Below are 22,457 nucleotides of genomic sequence, written 5' to 3' on the forward strand. Positions count from 1 at the left end.
ATTCATCTTGATATATCACTTTGCTCACCTCCTCCCCTTCCGCCCTTCCGACTATCGACACAGCCCAACAAAATGAGAATCGCCATCTACCTTGACTTCGAAGTCCTGAAAGAGGCTGGTCAATTGTCTCAACGCTACTTGACCTTTTAAACAAAGTTATTGTCTTGTTTATCTTTCTCTTCATCCTCAACCGACCGACGAGATCACCTACCTACCAGAGACAGCTAGGTAAATCACCTAGAATATCTAGCATATAGCAAAAGAAAACGAGCGGGTAGGGTAGGGAGATTCAACACTGCTAGGGCTCGCCTGATGACATTGATGCGAGTCTCTCACAACGACATGTAACCCCCTCGTACTTGAAACAAGCTGTCATTCGCAGGCTCGTCCTTGCAGCTCTCACAACAACAGCCCGTCGTCATCACCAACACCCGTGCCGTAAACCTCTTGAGAAAATTCCAATGCCGGTATCATAGTAATTTACCTACTACTTGCCCAGACGATCAAGTCCACCACCACCTAGGATTACTTTACCTTAGCCAAACCTCAGCCAGGTTTCCCCCAGGGTAACACAACACAGCCGATCAACACCTCCCTAACAATCCCTCTACAACAAAGTGACATGCACATCAATCCACCAACTTCAAAAACACCCAATCACCATTTCAAAAACTGTACCTATTTATATACATATATATCCCGCGAGCAAGAAACAGGCAAGGGTATCTTTTTTCTTCAATAACAGCAAACACACAAACTTGCAAACAAATCAGAACATGCGACAAAACACTAGTGTAATCTTCCAATCTGGTTCAGTAATAATAAAAAGCCGTCCAACAAACAACCCCCCTCACCATCCAGCAATAATCTACCTCCTTCACTCTAACCCATCATCAACCACCCCCCTTTTCCTGCCCACCCACCTACCCTAAATTTCCACCCTCCCTTCCCACAATCTCAACCTTATCCATCCCACCAACCACCCAAACAGAACCACCACTCGACATCCCCAGCAACACCAAAACCAAAACCAAAACCAAAAAAAAAAAAAAAAAAAAAAAACAGCACCAAATCACCAAGAACAGCACAAAAACAAACGCAAAAACAAACGGGGTATTCACATCTTATTCTTCTTCATTTCTTCTCTTCAAATTTTGCCTTCCTTCCCCACCCCTTTCCCCTTACACCACAACCTCCTCCCAACACTCTATCTCCCCAACCCTTCCATCCCATTCCAGCCTCAATCCACGTGGTATCAAATCATCTCCTAATCCCTTCCATCCTATCCCACCTAGTCTACCCGTCGCCCATCACCCAACACACACACACACACACACACACACACACACACCGGGTATAAAGCTGCTTTTTCAAGTATCAAGTAAAAGAAAACTCGAAAAAGACGCATCGACGACATCAAAAATGAGAAATGAGAAAGAGAAAAAAACAAAACCGGTTGCCATCCTCCATCCTCCGAAATGAAATGCGAAAATCAGAAAGAAAAAAAACCGAAAAAACAAACATCATGATGCGTCAAAAAACCAAAAAAATTGTTGTCCTTGCTCGTCTTCATCTCAATCTCCTCCCGCGTCATACTCCCATGGTAGGGATCAGAACAGATATTGTCCCCCATAAGCCATGACAAGAGGCCCGAAAGGAAAAAAGAAAAAAAAAAAGTACAAAACAAAGACAGAAGTGAGAAATAACAAAACCAAGATTCCCAACGCGCGGTCCAACTGAGATTCGAAAAGCAAAAGCAACACAACTACCAGGGTATTTTACTTTACGCCATTGGGTATATCCAGCCATAAGGGGTATTGGGTATTTCTTTTCCTCGCCGCAACACGTCAGAGAAAAAAGCAAACAATGCGTGTCTAAAATCTGGCGAAATCACAACCATCGAGACGTTAAACGTTAACGAAATGGCACAAGAGGGCCGGGGTATCCTGAATTTGTTGAATGAGAGGTAGAGGGACGCCCGCTGTCGTCAGACCGACGGGCGGCGTGGCGAGGAGTCATGTCGCCATGGTGAGGGACGGCCAGATTGTTGCCAATCCCGTTTCCAACAAGAATTGCCGAGGGCCAAGGGCTGCCAGAGTCCTCGTCGGCGAGGTTGACACCACTGTCGTTCCAGGGGTTGCGGTCCGCATTGAAACTGCGAGTCGATTCGATCGACACGAGCGACGACTTGGAGACGTTGCTGGAGCCCTTGAAAAAACTGGTGGCCGAGTGCGAGCTGTTCTTTCTGCGGTCCAAGAAGGACGAGATCGAGGACATGCCACTACCAGGTCTGCGAAGTCGTTCCAAGAGACTAGACCGTTCCCGAGCAGTCTCCTCGCCGAACGAAGGCTTGGTAGGAGAGTCGGTGGCAACCGGAGCTGGTGCGTGCTGAAGAAGTTTGGAGTCAAAGTACGGCAGCGCCTCTTCGAACGTGTCCGGCTTCGGGCGGGACAGAGCACCTCTGATGAAGACGGGCTCCACTCCGGCAGTGGCAAACTCGCCCTGGAGGAAGTCCATGGCATCAGAGACACCACCTGCATTGTTACGGGTGAACTGCCAAAGCAGAGTGACGGAGGGGTTGCCGTTGGCGGCACGCTCCTCGGAATTCTCGTGCACCGTGACATCGACTTCGTACTGGGTCTTCAGCTTGGGGACAATGTTCTGAACAAACTCCGGGGACTCGAGGAATCTGATCAGAGTAGGAGTCCGCTCCATCACGACTTCATGCTTGTCGGGAACCATGCCCTGAGGACAACGTTAGTCACGCCAAGGATATCACCAACCAGAAAAAGAAAACACTCACCAAAAATGAATCAATGCACTTGGGCACCAACCACTGAGGTCCAGACACAGTGAGCTCATCGGTGGCCTGCTCCGTACTAGGGAAAACAATCTTGCAGTTCCACATCTTCTCTATCTCTTCAATCTCGGGCAACCTGGACAGCAGCTCACGATGGTAGAGGCGGTCGATCTTGACAGTCTGGTTCATGAATTCAGAGTCCTTCACGGGGCATTCATGTTAGCGCTCCTGGGATCCACGCGGGTGGGAGGGACTTCTCACAGCCCTGGAAACCATCTCAAGAATCTCGCTCTTCACGAGTTCAAGATTCTGAGCGTTGCGTGCCGGGGTGCGGCAGATCACATTGTCGACCCTAGAGTCGTCATCTTCTCGGGTGAGACCGCCTGAGAGGTGTCAGTTACATGCTGACCGAATCCACCAGCAGTTGATCCTACCTCTATCCATTGCGTTGGAGAACTTGACAAAGACCGAGTGCTTCTTCATGATGCGTTGGATATGCTGCCCACCAATGCCAATGATGCGTTTGTGGTACTGATCCGGGACATGGAACGAAATCGATGCCGGCATCTCTTGCTCCACCAGTGTTAATCCGTGCTTGACAGCCTCGTACGAATGTGTGACCACCTCGATGTTGAAGTTGTACTCGCCAAACGTGTCGAAGATGATCTGCACGTTGCTCTGCCCCATGATCTTGTTGATCTTGCCATTCTTCTTTCCGCTCACAAATTCCTTATGTTCGTTGGCGAGCTCGATCTTGACTCGAATCTGGGACTGGGGAGATTGATTGACCCATTTGATATCGTTGATGACGGCCAAAGCGGTCTTGACAGCCTCATCCGAGCCTGAAATGGTGAAGCACCGGTTGTCAAACTTCACATCGGCTTCCGAGTTGGCACAAATATCGCTGAGCATGGTCCGAATATCGTTGGGAGTCGGCATGGGCTGGCGGTTGTCGGGATGAGAGATCCACCAGGTAGCCGTGTAGAACTGTCCAACCAAGGCCATCAACTCGCGGACAGAACGCTCTAGGGGCAAGTTCTCTAGGGCTTGGAAGCGAGCCACGTTTTTCATGGACCCAAGACTGGGTGGCAGAATATGCGTATTGTTGTTCTCGGCAATCTTCCTCACCTTGTCCATACGAGTGAGCAGAACACTGTCGAGCTTGGCAGGCGTAATCTGAACATCCTTCACGTAGAGCCTGACACGCGTGAGGTACTCATGAATCTTGTACTTTGCCTGCTCGATAGCTTGCGTGTTCTCGCCAGTGATGAAGACATCAGACTCTCCACGACGTGTTGCGCCGGGTGGGCAATACGAATAGCAGCTCAGGAACGGCGGAGGGAAGTAGATGGCCGTGTTGGTTGATGACTCGATCAGCTTGATGTTCTTGCGGTTGCGTCCGATCAAGATCTGCTGGACGCTATAGTCGACATTGATAGAGTCAGCAACCCGCCCCAGCTGAATAGGATCTCATGTTAGTTCAAGTCCCACCACAAGGATCTGGCAACAACGTACGAGTTGATCAATATGAATAAGAACGCGGGTTTTGGCATGCTCCGCAGACATGTTGTCGCCATAAATGGCCACCCGCCAGCGCTGGTCTCTCCGGAGCTCCACATCGCCGTTCAAGCCATCAACCACCGGGGCAAGCTTGGGCCCGAGGAGGAAGATGTCGACGCCACAAAATCTCGAGGTTTCGTCAAGAAAGTCTGTTACCGACTTCTTCAGAACGCCTTCGGCAAGATTGGCAACCAGATTGCCGTCCACATCAACAGTTGTGCAACGCTAAAGACACACAGTTAGCAGGCACAAGACACAGAAAAAGCACAGTTGCACAAAAAGATGTGACGCACTAGTGAGATGGGGGTCTTGTTCAGGATCGCCTCGCGTGTTTGATAGACCAGGTCGGCGGGACCGGACAAGCACACCGTGGTGACGAGACCGCGGGCATTCTTGGGAGTGCCCGAAAGAACGTGTGCCTCGATGGGCAGGGGGTTTGTCGTGATGCTGTGGCATAGCTGACGGAGGCCCTCAAGGTTCATAACATGGACGTGGAGAGCGTGGACGGGGACATCGTCGGGGGCCTCGACAGGATGGGTCCAGCGGAGGACGGCATCGGTGGTGGCGTGGAGAATGTCCTCGGTGTCGGGGCCGGCGAGATCGGAGGCAAAGGGGACGTTGAAGGCATAGTGGATGGTAGGCTCGCCGATGGGGAGCTGGGGTGTGGGTATCGGGGGTGGCCCCTGTGTTGTGACATCTCGACGAGTGTTGATAGCCGGCATGCCAGCCATGTTGTTTCGCGAGATGAAGTTGCTGGTTGGCCAGTGACGCATGGCTGTTATTTTATTCATGATGACTCAAATGTGCTCGCTGCTCTCGGAGCGTGGAAATACAGGGCGGATGCCAGGGCTGCGTGATGTTGTGGTGTTGAAGGAGAAGGGGGGAGTCGAGGGAGGCAGAAGACACAGCAGCAGGCTTGTCGTGGTCGACGGGAGCGGCGGAGGCGGCGTCTGGTGCTTGTCGTGGGCAATTGGGGCTAAAAGGAGTGGAAATGGAAATGCGGCGAAAAAAGGGTATCTTGGGTATCTTCAAATGGGGCCGCTGTTGAAAAAGGAACAAAAGAGAAAGGGGGGGATGGGCAGAAGATGTCGTGTGCTCCTGTCCTTCCTGCCAAAGAGTTGTCGATGTTTTGAGCTTTTGGGGGGGGGGGGAGGGGAAGAGACAAGACTTGTCGTGTCGGTCGAGGGATTGGCAGATGGATGGAAGCTGTTGGACTGACTGTCCCCACAGGCCCGCTCTGCACCTTGGGGGCCCGCTGCCTTGGCCCGTGCGCCCTCCCCCTAACGTTGCAGTGACTGGTGGCTTTCACTCTTGGCCCCCTCGTTCCCGACCCTTGACTGGCCAGGCCAGTTCGAGAACCGGCAACTTCCTACGTCCGCGGCCTCTTCACACTCTCTCCACCAACTAGTCTATGTACAGTAGTGTACGATATCTTCAGCTTCAGCTTCAGCTCCATTCCCTCTACCCGGGCCGGCCCTGTTGTGGAATTTGCCGTCTGGGGGGAAGCCTGTCTCTCTTCTCCGCAAGAGACATCCATTCCAAGCCAGCCATCCAGCCATCCAGCTAGCCCAGTTCTGATCCAGGCTTGACAAAGAAATGGAAAAAAGAATAAGGTAATCTGCTCGTGCCCCATGTCTCACAGTCCAGTTTCATCTCCTCTGCTGGCCACAAACAATGAATGAATGGTAAACCCCAAATTCCCATAATAAACATGCTCATGCCCCTCTCAGACACTCACCTTGCCCTCCACCTATGCCTGCAATATTCCTTTTTTACCTTTGCAGCCGGGTCTACTGCTACCTTGGTATCTCTCCTTTAACCAAACTGCCAGCTCGCCCGGAGACTTTTATTGTCCTCACACTGTTTCCCTGAATCATGTCCAAAGTACTGGTCACCTGAAACCCCCCACCGCCGCCCTAGGCCGTCGTCTATAAGACCTCTCCATCCCAACAATCTTTTTCTCTACACTACCATCAAAACATGAACGCGTCATGCCCGGACTGGCAACAGGTGTTCTCCACGCAGCATACATACCTACAGCCTGGCCCGGCGCCTGCCTGCCCAGCTGTGCAGCACCACCTGAACCTACCTCATGAAAGCTCACGACAGGTGGAGCCACTTGCCAGGCCCGGTGACGTTGTGCTCCCCCAACTTCTTTCTTGCAAGCATTACAACAACACACACTCACTGCGGCACAGAACGTTTGCCTGCCCGCCGCCGCCAAAAGAACAACACATATCTTGCTCTGCTGCTCTCTTTGCTTCCCTCATCAATCGTCCGAATCATTGCAGCATACTTTGTAGCACTGTAGATCATCAGCTTTGAAGCGGGAACCTCCGTCGTCCAGAAAGTTGGCATCCGGACCCCTCGGCCCCTCACAACCCCCGGACCCCGTTATCCCCTGTAAACACTGCCTTGATGATGTTAAAAGGAGGTCCTTTAGGCCCCCACTCAGGACTCGGTACTCACTCACCACACCTCCTTTTATCCTGTTGGACCAGACCATATGGTCCTTACATACAGTCGGCATATGCCATCTACCTACATATTGATACATCCAACCCCCATCCAACCAAACCCCCGATGCAGGCAGTCAGCACCGGTTTTTTTTTTTTTTTTTCCAATTCTTGAGGCGGTCAGTTTGTCAAATGTCATAAGTTCCTTTGCAGAAAAGAAACGGTCTGGATTTAAGCTCCTTCCAGCGGCCCAAAGACTCCGAGCCTTCTCATTCCACTGACCCCGGTTCATTACCTACCAAAACATGCAAACATCTTGCCTCATGTCTCAAAATGAGCCCATCTATCAAATGGCTATGTATTAACCTGCCCATTCCGAGCACTATCACCGTAAAGCAACTCCAAACGATCGGAGGAAGTTGAACTGGAGCCTATTCGGAACAACCCCTCTCCCCGCCCAGCCTTTGTCTTACCAGTGCCCTCCTCCACACTTGCTCTTATACATATACCTAACCCTAGGTGACCATGTCAATTGAAGCCGCCTTTTGCCCTCCACACTCTCCAACAACCACCACCCTCACCCACACTCTCCCATAACCTACCAAATCTACCATGAATTTAGGGCACAGCGGTAGGAGGGTTTCGAAGCCTTCTAAGCGCCTGGAAAAGCTGGGCGTAGTGCCAGGGAGTGGTAAATACCTGCTTACCTACAATTTAGTATCATTTTCTGTGATATTTCTTATATTTGGTGATGGCTTCTAAACTAACGGCGGCGGGGTAGTAAGGCGTAGGGAGTGCGTATAGGTTGGACAATCTTACCGTAGGTAAAATTTATCATATGAAAAGTAGGTTTGCAGTCAAAACCTCATTGAGGGGAGGTTGGGCGGGGGGCCAGCACTGGTAAGACAAACAGGGAGCTCCGAATAGGCTCCCTCCTGTTGAACCTCATCACAAATCCAGAACTCCAGCCCGAGAGATATCCCAATGTGCTGTGCCATTCCAAGTGCTCAACTCCACATTCGATTTGTAATACCAACTCCCCGAGTCCAGTCCAGTCAGGTCAGGTCAGGTCAGGTCAGGTCAGGTCATATTACGAAGTAAACCACCGGTTTCAACAACTGCACCATCTGCCCGTCTTTGCCCCTTTTTGGCGTCTGCATGTCTGCAAGCCAAAAACACACAAGACATGTACATATACCTGACGACACTAAGTAATCATGAGAATTATTCTGCAAATATCACGCAAGACCAAGCAGATGCTCAAAACCTTATAAACAATAAACCAATGCCATTTTTCTATTCCTCCAAAACTCAAAACATCCCAGCTACTCAATGAATGCAAAACTGGTTAAACCCCATTCCCGGTTGCTGACGCCCAGCCATGACCATAAAAAAACGCCATGTGAATGCCTGTCTGCTCGCTCTTCTCCCAGCAAATGGAATACCTTGATGCCTTTTTCCACACCCCCAAAACATGCAAAAAAATAATACACAATTACACAAACAGTCTACACGTTGGTCAGAATAGGTAATCCCCCTACAATATCCATAATCACAAAACTCAGGGACCCCCCGTCCCAATGCAACTAACTCACTTGCCCCCCCTCTTCACTCCCCCAGCCTTCTCCTTTTCCTTCCTCTTCGCAGTAACCCTGTGAACTTCCTTCACCAAATTACGAGCCCCCTTCTTCCTCACACACCCAGCCTCCCGAAACGCTTCAATCTCTGCCAGCCTCACCTTGCCCCTCTGCTCAGCCGATAGAGCATCAAACGTCTCCCCTTTCAGCCTCGCCTCCTCCTTCATAGATGCCACCTCCCTCTCCCTCACCTCCCCTCTCAGCTTTCTTTCCTTGGCCTGCCTCGCCTCCATCTCCTGACGCCTGAACGCCTGCTTATGGACCCATGTTTCCTTGCCCCTGGCGCTCGGCTCATCCAGCTCCCCAGCCTCTAGCTGCGCCTTGATCTCTCCTAATTTCTGCTCGTCGAGCTCGTTCAACTTGGCTTGTCTCCAAGCTACCTCCAACTCTCTCTGTTTGGCCGCTCTCCACTCTTGCCTATTCTTCCGCTCTGCCGCCGGGTCAAGAGTCCATAGCTCTTTTTTCGCTGTGTTCATCTTCCGTCTCGCCGTCGCTGCGAGAATCGTTTGCTTCTTGCTTGCAGCCTCCTGCCGAGTCAACAACCCAGCCTCTAGTTTAGCCTTGATGTTCCTCAGTGCCCGCTCATCAAAACCTGCCGCCTTTATTTCCTTTTTCTTTTCGCCGCCTGCCTTAACCTCACGCTCCACCACCTCCTCCATCTCACCTTCCATCTCCATCTCCATTTCCTCCCTTTCCTCTCCCCCACCATCTGAACCACTACTAGAACAACGTCCCTAACGCATATCCCTATATACCTCCCTCTGCGGCGGACGATCCAGGTACACAACCTCATCATCCTCCCTCCCCGCCGGCGGCGGCCTAGCATAATAACCCCCGCCACTCGGAGGACCTTGGCCCTGAGCCTGACCCCCCTGCTGCGAAGGCGGAGGCGGAGGAGGTTGAATGCTATACCCCCTCTCCCCCACCCTCTCGGCAGGCAAAACACTATAAGACCTCGGGGGCGGCGGCTGCATCCCATAGGCAGGAACTGGCGGCGGAGCAGCGTACTCGACCCTCTGACCACCACCTCCATACGGGTCATACCGCGCAGGCTCCTGAGCCGGCCTAACACTAGCCGACCTCAGGGGCACATACTCCTCCACTTGACCTCCGACCCTCCTCTCGTAAGCAACCGGAACCTCATATCGGATGCTCTCCGCGCCAGGCCGGACGCTGGCCGACCTCACCGTCCCAGCAGCTCCAGTACCGTAGTAATCCCTCCCCCGATCCTCAAAAGGAACCCTCTCATAGCTGGTGCTAGGTTCATAGTGAACTGTCTCCATCCCGGGCCTGACACTAGCCGGTCTGGCCATGTATTCCCGGTGAGGCTCCGCACGCGAAGGCGCATACTCGTTCATAGGTGGAGGCGCCATGGGGTTGGCACTCTCGCGGTAAGCACCGTACTCTGGCTGGGTCACCACCCGTCTCGGCGCTCCATACACAGGCTGCGCACCCTGATAGATGACCTCGTCATCCATCACCTCTGGTCTCCGTGACATCTCCCTCGCAGGATAGAGCCTCTCGCCTCTTGGGTCCGAGATCACTTCCTCGCGCACGACTGTAGTCGAACGAATGGGCTCGAGATACTCTCGGCCATGGGCATCAACAAGAATGCGTCTCACGGGTGCCCTGGGCGGAGGCATAGCTGCAGGCGGCCGCTCATACATGATGGGCGATTGTGAGCGGTCGCCGTACGCGACTGGGCGCATACTCATCCTGGAGGCAGCTCTGACGTCGCGGTAAACGGCACCGCCTTCCTCATATGCCACAGGACGAGCAGTACGAACCTCCCGTGAAGCATATTGAGCACCTTGGGCGCCTGGGGAATCCGGACGGATGGGACGGGCGCTCACCGCTTGTCTTGGCTCATCATAGTAGACCCTTTCGACCCTCTCGTACCTTGGTGATGTGACCAAAATGGGCTCATCGTCATAGCGAGGACGATATGCCCCATCTGCTCGTCCGTAGGCCACGACCCGTTCCTGCCTGAAACTGCCGTTAGGCTGGTAGCACTCTTGGTAACCAGTCTCTACACGGATTGGTTCTTGATACCTGTGCTCTTCGTAGGGAGAGTCAACAGCTTGCTGGCGCCCTTGCCTCTGGCGCTTGCTGGGCCGAGCATAAGGAGCGGCCGTCAGAGGGGATGGTGATCGTGGTTCAGGCTTAATGACTGGCGACACAGCAGTCTCAACAGCCAACCTGTCCGCCTTTCTCTTGTTCTTCTTTTTGTTCTTCTTCTTATCGGCCGCCTTACCAGCCTGTGGGGAGCTCTCTGGGCTCGACGCGTTAGATGTTTGCTTTCTAAGGGCTGCGACCTGGGCAGGAGTCGCCCTGCGTCCACTGGAGTCAGAGTCAACCAAGTGAGGTTGTCTTGTAATGGCCAGAGAAGCCAGGGGAGAGACACGCTCTGGTTGGGGAGCAAGAGGGGAGAGATCGTGTCCTCGCACAACTGGGGATGTCTGATTCTGGTTCCCACGAGTTTGACTGAGTAGATGCTGGTTCCCTGGGCCACTGCCAGCACTGCCGGACGGCCCAGGACGACCGGCCAGGCCGCTACCATATGTGTTCGCCGCGCCTATTCCAGGAATTGAAAAGGAAGGAGCTGGGACAGGAAGTGTTGGGTTGGTCCGAACCGGCTGTGGCTGATGTTGGGAGATAGAAACGCCCGGTATCGACATGGGCTGAGACGTGTCGAGAAGGGATTGTGCGTGGGCCATGGCCGCCGGGAGGTCGGGCTCTGGATCGAACTCGGGCTCGTAGGGCGATTCTTCTCGCATTTCCTCGTCTTCGGACTCGCTGGGGATTCGGGCTGCCATGACTGAATCGGGTGTACCATGTTGACTGGAGTAGAAAGTATTGTTATCGAAAGAGTCGCTCGATGCTGATGTGTTAGCAGCTGCATCATCAGTGGGCTGAGGAGGCGCATCCTCGGATAATGTCATGGCCTTGGCCAAGATGTCGTTGACATCGAGATCAGCCATCTGCTCGTGTGGCTTGCTTGTGACGCGACGCTGCTCAACTTCATCTTTGAGAGCACGCTCAATTCTCTGCCGCCGGAGCTGGATCTCAGCCTTGACCAAGTCGTCAGACTTCTCCAGCAGAACCGGATCGATCTCGGGCTTGCCAGAGCCCGAAGGCTTCTTCTGCGACAGCATGCCCAAGCCGGGAAGGTTAGTGGCCATGTATACTGACGTAACTTGCTGGTTCGCCCGGAATGAAGGCAGATTGTTAATTAGTGGGCGACTTCCATTTACCGCAGCATTAGATGATGAGTTGGTGGCAGAAGTGGTAGAAGAAGAAGCAGGAGCTGTCGACTTTGAGCTCGCGGCTTGGGCGACTTTCCCAAGCTGTGGTGGTTTGATGCGCGGGTGAGCACCGCTGAGAACCTCGTCGCGAAACTTGAGCAGCTTCTCGTACTGCTGCACCTCGTGCAACGCGTCGGGAGACAGCGACGCTATCAATAACGTCTTCTTGCCTGCGACTCCCTCCTGTACCCCTCCTCTTTCCGCCGACATGGCTGCACCCACAGAACCTTGCGCCATGATGATGGCTGTGTTGCAAACGTCCGTAACTCGGCACGTTAAGAGCGTCCCATCAAATGCAAAACGACGCGAAAAATCGAAAAATGCTCGGGGTAAATAGACGATCGGATATCCGTACCGGAGACGCAAATGAGAATGAAGAAGCGTCTCTGCCTTTTCTTCGCATATCAAAATATGCCAACAGTGACTGAGAAAATCAGTGTCTCCGGCAGAGTCAAGTTTGGTATGTTGTGTGTGGTTTGGGAAACTCGAACAATTTCCCAGCCGCAGCAGAAGCCAAGGCACTGCCACCCCCGAGGGAACCGCCAAGGTCGGGAAGCGCACTGACCACATCTGCGGGACCGTGAAAGCTTGTTTGCCAATGAGACGCAACGTTCCTCTTCTTTTGCTCCGCCATCGAAGATGCGAGAGAGGTGCATACGGCCTGAGTCAACTTGAAAGCAGGGAAAAAGGAAGGTATTAGATAGTTCTCTGAAGAACACAAATAGCTTCATTATTTCCCACTGAGATGAGATTCATTGTGATACCTGCTTTCTCTCAATTACACTGTGAGATCTTGACTGCTCTCCACGCCGATTAAACCTCCAACAGGGAGATACAACTTAGCAATTCTCTGTCTCCTCACTTACAACAATTTACTTCTTTCATCACAACAGTCATATTGACATCCAAGTCTACAACCCCAACTACTAGATCAATTCTGAAGAGATATCTCCTATTGAGCCATTCCTAGATCATTTGAGACCCAGCATACTCAACAGCATCATCACAATGGAGTCAGAAGCCCAAGCCGTCAACGGGACCAGTCCCTCACCCAAACAAGTCTTTTTTTTGTAAGTGACAAAACACCCAATCATTATCTCATGAATGACTGAACATAGTCTAACAACATTCAGTGACATCGACAACTGCCTCTACCCCAAGAGTACCCCCTCCCCTCCCACCCCCTCAACCCAACTCGCTCACTAACCCTGAACTCAGGCGCCCGCGTCCACGACCTCATGGCCGAGCTGATTGACAAGTACTTCGCCACCCATCTCTCCCTCCCCTACGAAGACGCCGTCAGGCTCCACAAGGAATACTACCAAAACTACGGCCTCGCCATCGAAGGCCTCGTCCGTCACCACCAAATTGACCCCCTCGAGTACAACGCCAAAGTCGACGACGCCCTCCCCCTAGACCACATCATCAAGCCCCGCGAGGACCTCAAGAAGCTCCTCCGCGACATTGACGCCTCCAAAGTCAGGCTCTGGCTGTTCACAAACGCCTACGTCAACCACGCCAAGAGGGTGGTGAAACTGCTAGAGATAGAGGACTTCTTCGAGGGGGTGACGTATTGTGATTATGCGGCGCCGAGGCTGATGTGCAAGCCTCATGAGGAGGCGTATGAGAAGGCGATGAGGGAGGCGGGGGTGGAGAGGAGGGAGGATTGTTATTTTGTTGGTGAGTTCTACTTAACTGTGCCATGAAAATCTTGTGTTGTGTTGATTGCTGACTTGGATCAAAGATGACTCGTACCAAAACTGCAAAAAGGCCCAAGAAATAGGCTGGAACGTCGCCCACCTTGTCGAAGAGGGTGTCAAGTCCCCCAGGACACAAGCGTGCAAGTACCAAATAAGCCACTTGGATGAGCTGCGCACTTGCTTCCCAGAGGTCTTCAAGAAGCCGGAAACGTCCTCGGCATAGTCGATTCCATTCACGCGTATTCAAACCTTACCAGACATAGAACAGAAGGAGAATAAATAGATACTCATGTGGATTCCATGCTCAATTTCTTTCCCTGATTATCGAATCCTAAGCCTCTGATAACCAGCCGATAATCAATGCCAAACGCCATACCCCATGCCTTTTTCATCCATTGCTGTCCCAGAACCCAGACGCTTGATATGTCAAACAATGCTATGCAAACCCTTCCCCTTGTCATCAGTGCCTCCTAATCAGCCTAACCAACCCATCCAACCTCTTCAAAACCTCATCCCGCTCCCTCAACGCCTCCTGCCTCTGCTGCTCCGCCGCCCCCAGCTCCTCCTCCAACTCCCGTATCATCTGCAACTGGTCTCTTTCACTATTATCTAGACCCGGCAACGTCGAGATCAAATACTCGATCTGCTGCTCCTTCGTGATGAGATCTCTAGCGAGCTCGAGCTGCCCAGCCTTGAATTGTTCAGGGTCGAGGGTATCAACTTCGGGGGGCTGGTCTTGTTTGAGTTCGGGGATTTTGTCGTTGGGGGAGAACTTTTGGAGGTCGTGGTGGCGTTCGTTGTAGTAGAGGGCTGCTATGAATTGGGTGAGGAGCTGTGTGAGGGGGAGGTTAGTGACGGTTGGGAGTGGGGGAAGGAGGGAGGCGGAGGACAGACTTGATCCATGGACTCTTGGAGTTGAGTCAGTTTGTCGCCCATTTTTGAGAGTAGATTGATGAGCGCAAATCGGAGGGCGGGTGTGGTTTTGCGGGTTGGATTTGGTGTTTGCTGTTGGGTAAATGGTTGGAGAGAGAGAGAGAGAGAGAGAGATACCTGATGCGCTCGCGTTGTGGTTGGTCGAGTGTTGATAAGATAAGAGCTCAATGGAAGAAAAGTGGATCCACTTTATTTGCCGGTCGATCGCGTGCCGGACCGCGTCTTGAATTACAACGGCCCCTGCCGTGTGCACCCTTGCGGCCGGAATTGTTTTTGACGTGGGGTTGTCTTCGATGCGACAGAATTGACACCAATTGGTGCTATACAAGCGATAATGCGCCGTCTACTTCTCTCCCGGCCATCCTCCCTATCCCTCCTCACCACCGCCCCTCAACGAGCCTTCTGCGCCAGCGCCCCTCTCTCAACAACAACAACCCCCTCCCTCGAACTCAGAACTGCACAGCCACCCGCAGAAGAACCCTCCCCTTCTCAACCAGAGCAACCAAAGGAAAATTCAGAACAACAACCCCCAGAACCAAACCTCCCCTCCCCCTACACCTTTCCCCTCCCCCTCGCCCCAACCACCAACCACTCCTCCCTCCCCACCTTCCTCACCTACGCCTCCCACACCTCCCTCGACTCAACCTCCACCGTCTACATAGGCACCCACTACGAGTACACCGCCATCCTCTCCCTCACCAGCCTAGCTTTCACCCTCCACCGCGTCGGCGGCCGCTCCGACTACGGCATTGACCTCCTCGGCTTCTGGTCCCCCATCCCAAACTCCCCAGACCCACCCCTCAGAGTCCTCGCCCAATGCAAAGTCACCAAAACAGCCAAACCGGTATACATCCGCGAGCTGGAAGGCGCCTTCGTCGGAGCCCCTCCCGGGTGGCGCTCAAAGGGCGTTATCGGAGCACTAGTTGCAGAGAAGACTGCAACAAAAGGTGTCAGGGATGCGATTGGGAGGAGCAAATGGCCGATGATGTACATTGTTTGTTCTAGGGAGGGGGTGGTGAGCCAGATGCTGTGGAATCAGAGGGCGGTGGAGGAGGGGGGGTTGGAAGGGTTGGGGGTGGGGAGGAAATATAGGGTTGTTGAGGATGGGGAGCAGGTGGAGGAGGTGATGTTGACGTGGAGGGGGAGGGAGGTTAAGGCCCTCAAGAAGAGAAAAACGAGGGAAAAGAAGGCTGAATAAAGTATTGGTCTTAGGAGAGTGCTCGAGTGTTATGATCTGATCTGGCGCATTGCTGGAGAAGGGATGAGGTCAGTCAGTCAAATCAAGGTGAGAGATTCTTGGTATATATGTTGCGCTAACAGTTACAGCTATAATGCCCCAAATACTCCCACGGCTTTATGTGAGAAATCCACCACGCTATGTCGACCGCCGTGCAAACCTCCGCTTCCTCCGGAAAGTCAATCATTATCCAAGATAACCACGCCTGAGGGAAACAGGACTTGTAAAACCCGCCAAGGACACCGACACACCAGCATTTAATCATCCCAAATAGCCGCCTTGGCCTTCTGCGCCTCCTCTTCCTTCTTCCTCTGCCTCTCCCTCTCCTCCTCCCTCCTCTTCTTCTCCTGCTCCTTGACCGCCCGATCATACGCCTTTTGCTCCTCGGTCGCCCTCGGCGCCCGAAGCCCCAACCCAGCAGCAATCATGCGTCGCGCCACGGCATCGGTCTTTTCTGGGCGTCTGTCTGGTGCGGCGCCTGCTGATCGAGGACTTGAGTCGGCGCCTGGTCCGTCAAAAGATGTGAAACCGAACGTGCCGGGGGCGTTGAGTGCTGATGGCGAAAAGGGCTGCTTCTTGGCTATGGGCGACATGGGGGTTGGTGGGGGCGCGTTGGTGCCGGTTTGGGTGCTGCCTAGTGGCGTTTCTTCTGGTTCTGAGGCATCATCGTTGTCTTCTTCGTCCTCCCAGCTGTCGGCGACGGGGGCGGCGGCGGCGGCCTTTTTCTTGGAGGGAGCGGGTTTTTGGGGTTTGTCGAGGGAGGAGGTTCTGAGGGAGAGTTTGGTGACTGAGGTAATGAGGTCGTCGGGGGTGGTGTTGGAGGTCATGGTGGTGGTTTGGGGTTGGGGGGGCTATGCACTCAGCGTATGGGGATGGGTTTTGCTTCGAGATATAGAGAGAGAAAAGACTGAAGAGCTGAGAGTGCAAGTGGGGGGGGGCGGTTGAATATAAAGGGACAGACAGCAAAAAAACCACAGGCTGGCTGTTGGGTCCAAAGGTGAGACGCCAGTGAAAGGGAGCGTCCCTGTTGAACTAGGGGTTGCCCGGGTTTTGATCACGCGCTGGCGAGGCTACGCCGTAGAAGAAGCTGGGGAGAACCCCGAAGTAAAATCAGTGCCGCTTCTGGGCGTCCGACCGGGCGTGGGGCAATATGCTGTTGGAATTCGGAGTTGAGTTGTGGTTGGGGTTCTTGGGGTAGTAGAACCAACAGACTGCCGGATATAGTGCGAAGAATGAGATGGTCGTACAGAGAGGACAGGTCTGTAAAAGTATCCTTCTTGATCTATAGTGGTAATTAACTTATAGCCAGGAAAAGATCAGCCTTTGTCAAATCCTCCATCAATGCTCATGTCAATTTAGAGGGCCCTGAGGTTTGGAAACGCAAGCCCCTGCCGTTGAAACAAAGCCCAACACCGAGCTTGCAATTGCGGGGGCGGGGCACTGTGGAGAAAGGCTCCCACGGAACGGTGCCGGCGATGACGGAGGCTGAAAGCTGCCTGTGGCTTGAACAGCCGGTACCCCTGTTGCGCGGGTCTGGGCGCCGTGCGTTGCCGCCTGTACAGTTGCCAGTAGGTTCTACCGTTTGCCGAAAACTGTATCTAGCAGCTCTCGCCTCCTGCTGGCAGCTTCAATCGCATTATTCAGACAATCACCAACTGACTCCCGCTGCCGTGTTGCTTGGCCGTGTCCCCGTCCGTACCTCGGAGCTTTTCCATTAAAAAGTAGTGAAATCCCCTTCCGACGTCTAGGATTTGCTCCCGGTCCTTTTTTTTTACTTCTTCACTTTTGTGTACATTATTTCCCTCCCTCAAGCTCGAACTCGACTACTAATCAATCCCTCGCTGCTCTCCATCTCCACGCAGTTTGAGAGCTCGAGCTTGATTACAAACCTACCCGCAAAATCCTGACGTCAAACCGCCCTACACCACCCCCCCCCCCTTCGCCAAACCGCAACGAGAGATCTGTTTTTTTCTCCTCCTTCTCGCACTACCCACAATGCTGCCGCGACAGCGCGTCCTGCGCATGCCCTCGCCGAGGCATTCGGTTCTCCTCTCTACAGCTTCCAGACGAACAAGCATCTGCTCGGTAAGAGCTTCGTTACGACAGGGCCAACACATCACGCCGCGGCTGCAGGGCTTCTCGAGGGACAGCTTTTCGTCGTCGCTTTCGCCATTCTCCACGCATGCCGCTTTAGGGAAACAGCAAAAGGGTTCGGGCTTCTTTGACGGCATCGAGCCGTTAACGGAGGAGGAAAAAAAGGCGAATCAGGAGAATCAGGAAAAGGAAGCGGCGGCTGAGGAGAAGGAGGAGAAGGATGTTGAAAAGGCAAAGCCTTCTTCTAGCTCCGAGGCGAAGACGAAAGAGGGCGGCAGCCAGGGAACACCCGAGTCGCCGGAGAACAAGGGGAGTGCTGCCGCCGGGAGTGCCGCCTCGGGGTCATCGGGGGAGGGGTCGGGAGGGGATGGGGGGAAGAGGGGACGGAAGCCGGGTGACAAGGCGCTTGCGAAGCCTGTCGTGCCTGAGATTTACCCTCAGGTGATGGCTATCCCGATTGCGAAGAGGCCGTTGTTCCCCGGGTTTTACAAGGCGATCACTATCAAGGATCCCAATGTTGCCGCCGCCATCACCGAGATGATCAAGCGTGGTCAACCATATGTCGGTGCGTTCCTGTTCAAGGACGAGAATGCGGATGACGATGTTATCCGAAGTGCCGACGAGGTCCACGACGTCGGCGTGTTTGCTCAGATTACCAGCGCTTTTCCTATGACGGGCCAAGGTGGTGAGGGAACAAGTCTCACTGCGATTCTTTACCCTCACCGTAGAATCAAGCTTTCTGAGTTGATTCCTCCGGGAGCTGCGGATGCCACTGGAAAGACCCCGGCGGCTACGGAACCCACACCAGAACCGATACCCAAGGCTACAGATGAGTCTGCCCAGAAGGGCGATGTTGTCGCGAGCTTTGAGGAGAGCGCCGTTGTACCGCCACCAAAGTCTGACGTTACGCAGAAGCAATATGAGCCAACATCCTTCCTCAAGAAGTATCCCGTCAGTCTGGTTAACGTTGAGAACCTTACCGAAGAGCCTTACGACCCCAAGAGCCAGGTGATCCGGGCCGTTACTAACGAGATCGTCAATGTCTTCAAGGAGGTCGCTAGCATGAACTCTTTGTTTAGAGATCAGATTTCAACCTTCTCCATGAGCCAGTCTACCGGCAATGTCATGTCTGAGCCGGCCAAGCTTGCCGACTTTGCCGCAGCGGTGTCGGCTGGTGATCCCAATGAGCTTCAGGAGGTTCTGTCGAGCTTGAACGTCGAGGACAGGATGCACAAGGCTCTTCTTGTGCTCAAAAAGGAGCACGTCAACGCTCAGCTTCAGTCCAAGATCACCAAGGATGTGGAGAACAAGATCACCAAACGTCAGCGGGAGTACTGGTTGACGGAGCAGATGAAGGGCATCAAGCGTGAGCTTGGGCTGGAATCAGACGGCAAGGACAAGCTGGTGGAGAAGTTCAAGGAGAAGGCCGACAAGCTCGCCATGCCGGAAGCTGTGCGCAAGGTGTTTGATGATGAGCTGAACAAGCTTGCGCACCTGGAGCCGGCGGCGTCAGAGTTCAACGTCACCCGCAACTACCTCGACTGGCTTACGCAGATCCCATGGGGTCTGCGCAGCGCCGAGAACTTTGGCATCCAGCACGCCATGACTGTTTTGGACGAGGATCACTACGGTCTCAAGGACGTCAAGGACCGCATTCTCGAGTTTATCGCCGTCGGGAAGCTGCGCGGGACTGTCGAGGGCAAGATCCTCTGCTTTGTTGGTCCGCCAGGTGTGGGCAAGACCAGTATTGGCAAATCGATTGCTCGCGCGCTCAACCGGCAATACTACCGCTTCAGCGTGGGTGGTCTTGCCGATGTTGCTGAAATCAAGGGTCACAGGAGGACGTACGTCGGTGCGTTGCCCGGCCGCGTCATTCAGGCGTTGAAGAAGTGCAAGACGGAGAACCCCTTGATTCTCATTGACGAAATCGACAAGATTGGCCGTGGATACCAGGGCGACCCATCGTCTGCTCTTCTTGAGTTGCTTGATCCCGAGCAGAACAGCTCTTTCCTCGATCACTACCTCGATGTCCCGGTGGATTTGTCTAGGGTCTTGTTTGTCTGCACCGCCAACATGACGGATACGATTCCCAGGCCGCTGCTGGACCGCATGGAGGTGATCAGACTGAGCGGGTATGTGTCTGATGAGAAGATGGCGATTGCGGAGAGGTATCTTGCTCCTCAGGCGCAGGAGCTGGCTGGGTTGAAGGGGGTGGACGTGGAGCTTACCAAGGATGCTATCGAGGAGCTGATCAAGTCTTACTGCCGGGAGGCGGGTGTCCGCAACCTCAAGAAGCAGATTGAGAAGGTTTATCGCAAGAGCGCGCTGAAGATTGTGCAGGAGCTTGGGGAGGAGGTGCTGCCTGAGGAAGAGGCGCTGACGGACGAGGGCAAAGTTGCGAAGGAGGAGTCGGCGAAGGAGGAAACTAAGCAATCGGAGGAGCCGGCCACCGCCAACACGGAGGCGACGGAGAAGGAGACTACCGAGGTGCCGAGGGTGGCCCTCAATGTCCCCGAGAGCGTCCACGTCACCATCGACAAGGACAACCTCAAGGACTACGTCGGCCCCCCTGTTTTTACGTCTGACCGTCTTTATGATATCACCCCCCCGGGAGTAACCATGGGTTTGGCGTGGACGCAACTCGGCGGCGCGGCCATGTACGTCGAGGCGATTCTCCAGTCGGCCCTCAAGCCGGCCTCGCGGCCGTCGCTTGAGATTACGGGCAACCTCAAGACTGTGATGAAGGAGAGCTCCGCCATTGCTTACAGCTTTGCCAAGTCGTACATGGCGAACAATTTTCCCAAGAATGACTTTTTGGACCACGCCAAGATTCATGTGCATGTGCCTGAGGGGGCGGTGCAGAAGGATGGGCCGTCGGCGGGGATCACGATGGCGACGAGCCTGTTGAGTCTGGCGCTGGACAGGCAGGTTGATCCGGCGGTGGCGATGACGGGGGAGTTGACGCTGACAGGGAAGGTGCTGAGGATTGGGGGGTTGAGGGAGAAGACTGTTGCGGCGAGGAGGGCGGGGTGCAAGATGGTTTTGTTTCCGAGGGATAATGAGAGTGATTGGTTGGAGTTGCCTGAGGTGAGTTTGAACCTTTTTTTTTTTTCCAAGATAAAAAAAATTGCCTGGACGAAAAGCTAATGTGGTTTTACAGAATATCAAGGAGGGAATCGAAGGCAGGCCGGTGAGCTGGTATTCGGAGGTTTTTGACCTTATTTTCCCTGATCTGGACAAGGAGATGGCGAATAAGAGTAGGGTGGTGGTGGCTGAGAACAAGGAGAAGAAGGAGGAGGAGAAGAAGGATGGGGAGGAGAGTGATTAGGTAGATGTTGGGAGATTTTGTAAATATTAAATGTGTATAAAACAGGGAAAGAAGAAGACGATAAAGAGGAGGAAAGAAGATGATTTGGTCATTAGATGGGTAGGCATGGAATGGAATTGGTATGGATGGATGGGTGGACGGATGGGTATGGAATTGGGGGGAAGGGGGAGGTAAACAGCGGTTTTTACATGGAATGAAGTTTTAAACAAAGAGGTAAAAATGAGAAAAATCTTCACTCTAGGTTGGTTGGTGGTGTCTTTGAGATGGGGGTTTATGAGTGTTGTTCTAGATGTTTGGTAGCTAACTACTGACACTGGGAGGAATGTGTATCTACGTTTTGTGATGTGTGGGGGTGTGATGAGAGAGAGGATCTAGGGTAATTAAGAGTCAACCGCGATCCTGCCTTTGGGAATATGCAGTGTAGTTTAAAAGAGGACTATAGTGATGCCTATATCTTGAGCGAGAGACAGTCGTATGGACAATTTTAATAGATCGAAGAGTTGAATTCGTGTATGTGCGTAAACTGTCGTTCAAGTACTCGCTTTAAAAGTAATGGAGCAGGCCCGTATCTAACCGACCGACAAACAAGATATTGATGCGATCTGGACTGCAACTGGGGTATCACCCGCCTGTCCCCTTCCCAACCTCACATTACCGCCTTGATTTTCTGCGATGAGTCTGATCTATCACAACCGGCTCTTTAATCAGAGGATTTAGTTCTTTTTTTCTTATTTTTTTTATAGCAATTGACCACGGCCTGACTAACACCCGCTGCCCAATAGGGGCTTTACGGATCCCCTTTCGTGAAAAATGAGTGGGTGTGTGCTGTGATGAGGCGTATCTTTTTTATTCAGATTGGCCCGTTCTGTTGCTTGTACGCAACGAAAGAAAAGAACTCGGCTTCGGAGAAAGCCGCAAGGTTCCTATGAGCTTATTTTTCAGAGAGCTGGATGCAACGCAGTCCTTGGTTGTTGTTGTTGTTGTTGTTGTTCTTCGTCTGGGTGGGCTGGAAAGAGACGGCATCATTGAGTGACGCTGCCCACAAAATAATTGATACAGCAGAAGCAAATTAACCCATACTATACTATACTGTAAACATATGCCTCAAAAGCAAATTGATAGGTCTCTAAACGATCTTTCAAGACATGTTAACCATCTTTGAAGGCTGTTAAACCTATCTTAAAAGGCCTATGGACTATCCTTTTGAGGTATGTTGACCTGCTTTGGTACCTCAATTATTTTGTGGCAAGGGTGCCTAGGCAGGTAATCGACACTTTTCCGGCAAGAAAAATGCAAAGTTATTACTACCTAGGTAGGTATATTATGTAGTCTCACAACCAGGAGAGTATCCCTCGCTAAGCACATAGGTAAACAATGTTGTGAATAGGAGAAAAAGAAAAAGCTGAC

The 22,457-nt window shown here is 52.9% G+C and overlaps 9 protein-coding genes across 9 annotated transcripts; 4 read left to right on the plus strand and 5 right to left on the minus strand.

Annotated features, from left to right (window-relative positions):
- Positions 1-1,339: 1,339 nt before the first annotated feature.
- On the minus strand, positions 1,340-6,100 carry QC761_304120 (uncharacterized protein). The gene is made up of 6 exons (XM_062877557.1): positions 4,654-6,100; positions 4,316-4,585; positions 3,235-4,258; positions 3,062-3,183; positions 2,804-3,001; positions 1,340-2,745 (listed from the first exon to the last, which is right to left on the minus strand). Exons 1-6 carry the CDS (start codon positions 5,149-5,151, stop codon positions 1,915-1,917), a joined length of 2,943 nt encoding a protein of 980 aa, XP_062733339.1. The 5' UTR covers positions 5,152-6,100; the 3' UTR covers positions 1,340-1,914.
- A 2,307-nt stretch (positions 6,101-8,407) lies between these two features.
- QC761_0051920 (uncharacterized protein) lies at positions 8,408-9,136 on the minus strand (the record flags this gene model as incomplete). Its single annotated transcript, XM_062872487.1, has 1 exon — positions 8,408-9,136. The coding sequence occupies one exon, from the start codon at positions 9,134-9,136 to the stop codon at positions 8,408-8,410; it is 729 nt and encodes a 242-aa protein (XP_062733340.1).
- Positions 9,137-9,187: 51 nt separating this feature from the next.
- QC761_304130 (uncharacterized protein) lies at positions 9,188-12,392 on the minus strand (the record flags this gene model as incomplete). Its single annotated transcript, XM_062877558.1, is given in 2 exon segments — positions 9,188-12,307; positions 12,324-12,392. The coding sequence occupies 2 exon segments, from the start codon at positions 12,390-12,392 to the stop codon at positions 9,188-9,190; spliced, it is 3,189 nt and encodes a 1,062-aa protein (XP_062733341.1).
- Positions 12,393-12,399: 7 nt separating this feature from the next.
- Positions 12,400-13,762, plus strand: SDT1 (putative suppressor of disruption of TFIIS). Its single transcript, XM_062877559.1, has 4 exons — positions 12,400-12,828; positions 12,892-12,920; positions 12,977-13,438; positions 13,503-13,762. Exons 1-4 carry the CDS (start codon positions 12,767-12,769, stop codon positions 13,679-13,681), a joined length of 732 nt encoding a protein of 243 aa, XP_062733342.1. The 5' UTR covers positions 12,400-12,766; the 3' UTR covers positions 13,682-13,762.
- SRB7 (RNA polymerase II mediator complex subunit) lies at positions 13,745-14,837 on the minus strand. The gene is made up of 2 exons (XM_062877560.1): positions 14,353-14,837; positions 13,745-14,290 (listed from the first exon to the last, which is right to left on the minus strand). Exons 1-2 carry the CDS (start codon positions 14,392-14,394, stop codon positions 13,919-13,921), a joined length of 414 nt encoding a protein of 137 aa, XP_062733343.1. The 5' UTR covers positions 14,395-14,837; the 3' UTR covers positions 13,745-13,918.
- QC761_304155 (uncharacterized protein) lies at positions 14,726-15,589 on the plus strand (the record flags this gene model as incomplete). Its single annotated transcript, XM_062877561.1, has 1 exon — positions 14,726-15,589. The coding sequence occupies one exon, from the start codon at positions 14,726-14,728 to the stop codon at positions 15,587-15,589; it is 864 nt and encodes a 287-aa protein (XP_062733344.1).
- A 296-nt stretch (positions 15,590-15,885) lies between these two features.
- QC761_304160 (uncharacterized protein) lies at positions 15,886-16,455 on the minus strand (the record flags this gene model as incomplete). The annotated part of the gene is made up of 1 exon (XM_062877562.1): positions 15,886-16,455. One exon carries the CDS (start codon positions 16,453-16,455, stop codon positions 15,886-15,888), a length of 570 nt encoding a protein of 189 aa, XP_062733345.1.
- A 405-nt stretch (positions 16,456-16,860) lies between these two features.
- Positions 16,861-17,346, plus strand: QC761_0051980 (uncharacterized protein; the record flags this gene model as incomplete). Its single annotated transcript, XM_062872488.1, has 2 exons — positions 16,861-16,886; positions 16,938-17,346. 2 exons carry the CDS (start codon positions 16,861-16,863, stop codon positions 17,344-17,346), a joined length of 435 nt encoding a protein of 144 aa, XP_062733346.1.
- Positions 17,347-17,623: 277 nt separating this feature from the next.
- PIM1 (ATP-dependent Lon protease pim1) lies at positions 17,624-21,186 on the plus strand (the record flags this gene model as incomplete). Its single annotated transcript, XM_062877563.1, has 2 exons — positions 17,624-20,809; positions 20,883-21,186. 2 exons carry the CDS (start codon positions 17,624-17,626, stop codon positions 21,048-21,050), a joined length of 3,354 nt encoding a protein of 1,117 aa, XP_062733347.1. The 3' UTR covers positions 21,051-21,186.
- Positions 21,187-22,457: the final 1,271 nt, after the last annotated feature.

This window comes from Podospora bellae-mahoneyi, chromosome 3 (assembly GCF_035222275.1).
Source record: "Podospora bellae-mahoneyi strain CBS 112042 chromosome 3, whole genome shotgun sequence".
NCBI classification, from domain to species: domain Eukaryota; kingdom Fungi; phylum Ascomycota; class Sordariomycetes; order Sordariales; family Podosporaceae; genus Podospora; species Podospora bellae-mahoneyi.

Coding starts and splice junctions, on each gene's coding strand:
- QC761_304120 (XM_062877557.1), bottom strand. CDS start 5,151: ATGAATAAAATAACAGCCATGCGTCACTGGCCAACCAGCAACTTCATC. Junction 4,586..4,653: donor ACAAGACCCCCATCTCACTA/GTGCGTCACATC, acceptor GTGTGTCTTTAG/CGTTGCACAACTGTTGATGT. Junction 4,259..4,315: donor TTATTCATATTGATCAACTC/GTACGTTGTTGC, acceptor GATCCTATTCAG/CTGGGGCGGGTTGCTGACTC.
- SDT1 (XM_062877559.1), top strand. CDS start 12,767: ATGGAGTCAGAAGCCCAAGCCGTCAACGGGACCAGTCCCTCACCCAAA. Junction 12,829..12,891: donor CCCAAACAAGTCTTTTTTTT/GTAAGTGACAAA, acceptor AACAACATTCAG/TGACATCGACAACTGCCTCT. Junction 12,921..12,976: donor CAACTGCCTCTACCCCAAGA/GTACCCCCTCCC, acceptor CCCTGAACTCAG/GCGCCCGCGTCCACGACCTC.
- SRB7 (XM_062877560.1), bottom strand. CDS start 14,394: ATGGGCGACAAACTGACTCAACTCCAAGAGTCCATGGATCAA. Junction 14,291..14,352: donor TCCAAGAGTCCATGGATCAA/GTCTGTCCTCCG, acceptor CCCCTCACACAG/CTCCTCACCCAATTCATAGC.